The 1,627-nt window shown below is 40.1% G+C and overlaps 1 protein-coding gene across 1 annotated transcript in view; it reads right to left on the reverse strand.

Moving 5' to 3' along the window:
• Positions 1 to 1,627, reverse strand: part of fam159a (family with sequence similarity 159 member A) — a 25,130-nt gene that overhangs the window by 18,160 nt on the left and 5,343 nt on the right. The window contains exon 2 of the mRNA XM_015385794.1: positions 589 to 725. Within this exon, the coding sequence (XP_015241280.1) occupies positions 589 to 725 (137 nt within the window). The remainder of the gene's footprint in view (positions 1 to 588; positions 726 to 1,627) is intronic.

The following is a 1,627-nucleotide window of genomic DNA, read 5'->3' on the forward strand; positions in this document are numbered from 1 at the left end:
ATATAGCAGGGTTCCTACAGCATAAGGCAAGTTAAATTCAAGACTTTTAAGACTTTTTAAGGACCCGCGGGAACCCTGTATAGGATGTGTCAGTTCAATGTATTGTACTTTATTTGATTGAGCCGTTTAAATAATGCATCATAATCTTTAAATAATGGTGAAATGAATTTAATGATATTTCTATATACGTTTACAGCATCTGTCACTGACTACCATTCTGAGTTTTACTTAGTTTAATGTGTTTTTTTTTAAGCAAATATTTCTAAAATGTTATCTTGGAGCAATTTTATTAAGATGTCATGTTTGTATAGACATTTATTTTAGCCATTCTTGGCAGTCTTTTTTTAAATGCTTTTATATCATTTACATGAATACCGAAATAATAACGCCTCGACCACAATCAAGAAATATGTCCTGATATAAGTTTTGATATTAATGGTGAATTCTCATTGAAGGTTAAGGAAAATAAAGCAACATTTCTGTCAATTCTTGTTTACAACATGAATACCAGTGAAAGAACTCCTAAATGACCAAATTATATGTGTTAGGAAGAGGGGCCGTACCCTGACCCCAACCTGGAGGCAATACCTGGCGCTCGAAGAGGGAGTCCGCTGTCCAGACCTCTGGGTTTGGTGGTGACAAACAGATAGCAGAGGACGCACAGAGTGATGATGAAAGCGAGAAGGACCACGGCTGCGACAGAAAGACCCACAAGAGCGCCGAGGCTGGAAGATAAAGAAGAAGAACCAGTAGAGCCCTCAGTGCAGACAAGAGCAGATGGAGAAAAAGAAAGCAGGACTGGAAGGTTTCTTTATCGCTGCTCACAGCTGCCGCTCTTCACTTATCACTGAGGAGACAAGGTTCTCTGGTTCATTCCCATCTTTGCAGAATAAAAGCTGCACTGGTATAAAGTGATTAAAGCTGACTCACTTCAGGTTGAGTTACAATGAGTAAGTCCAGATAAGCCTGAGTTTGTTAAAAAACAAGAAAAATAACATTTGCTTCCCATAATTTAACCAATTAACAAATGGGCATTACAGGTTCTGCAAACAATCCATCCACCTCCTCCTGATTACTCCATCAGGGTCGCTGTGGGGCCAGTGCCTATCTACGGGCCAATGTTGTGGCCATAATTAAAAAGAACGAGCTCAAAGTTCAGTTCACACAAAAGGAAATTAACTCAATGTGTGGCTTAAAATTTGAAGTGGAAATGGCTGACGTACGGACTTGTTGTCAAGTTGTGGTGGGCACAGTTTGCACAAATTATTTTTTTTTCTGTCTCGGTCTTCCTTTGAGCATGACACAGACTAGTACTAGCAGTAGACAGTCTGTCAGGCTCTTTGCCATAAGTGCCGTAAAACCTGATGTGATCCAATGAAAAGTTTCGTTATCAATTGAACGTAAATGTACGGTGGCCCTGAAGTGCAAACTGCAACTACAAATCTAAAAGCGCAACTACATTAAGGAAAACAAAATTACATTAACCTACCGGAAAAGGTAGGTTCCAGTGGGAAACATGAGACATCGCTGATTGGACGACGGCACCGTTTGACCCTTGAACCGGAAGTCGCGTCGTCTGAACAGTCCAGCTTCTTTTAAGTGTGTCTTCAGTGTACGCAAACTAACT

This window comes from Cyprinodon variegatus, unplaced genomic scaffold, assembly GCF_000732505.1.
Source record: "Cyprinodon variegatus isolate N-32 unplaced genomic scaffold, C_variegatus-1.0 Scaffold348, whole genome shotgun sequence".
In the NCBI taxonomy this organism is placed as follows: Eukaryota; Metazoa; Chordata; class Actinopteri; order Cyprinodontiformes; family Cyprinodontidae; genus Cyprinodon; species Cyprinodon variegatus.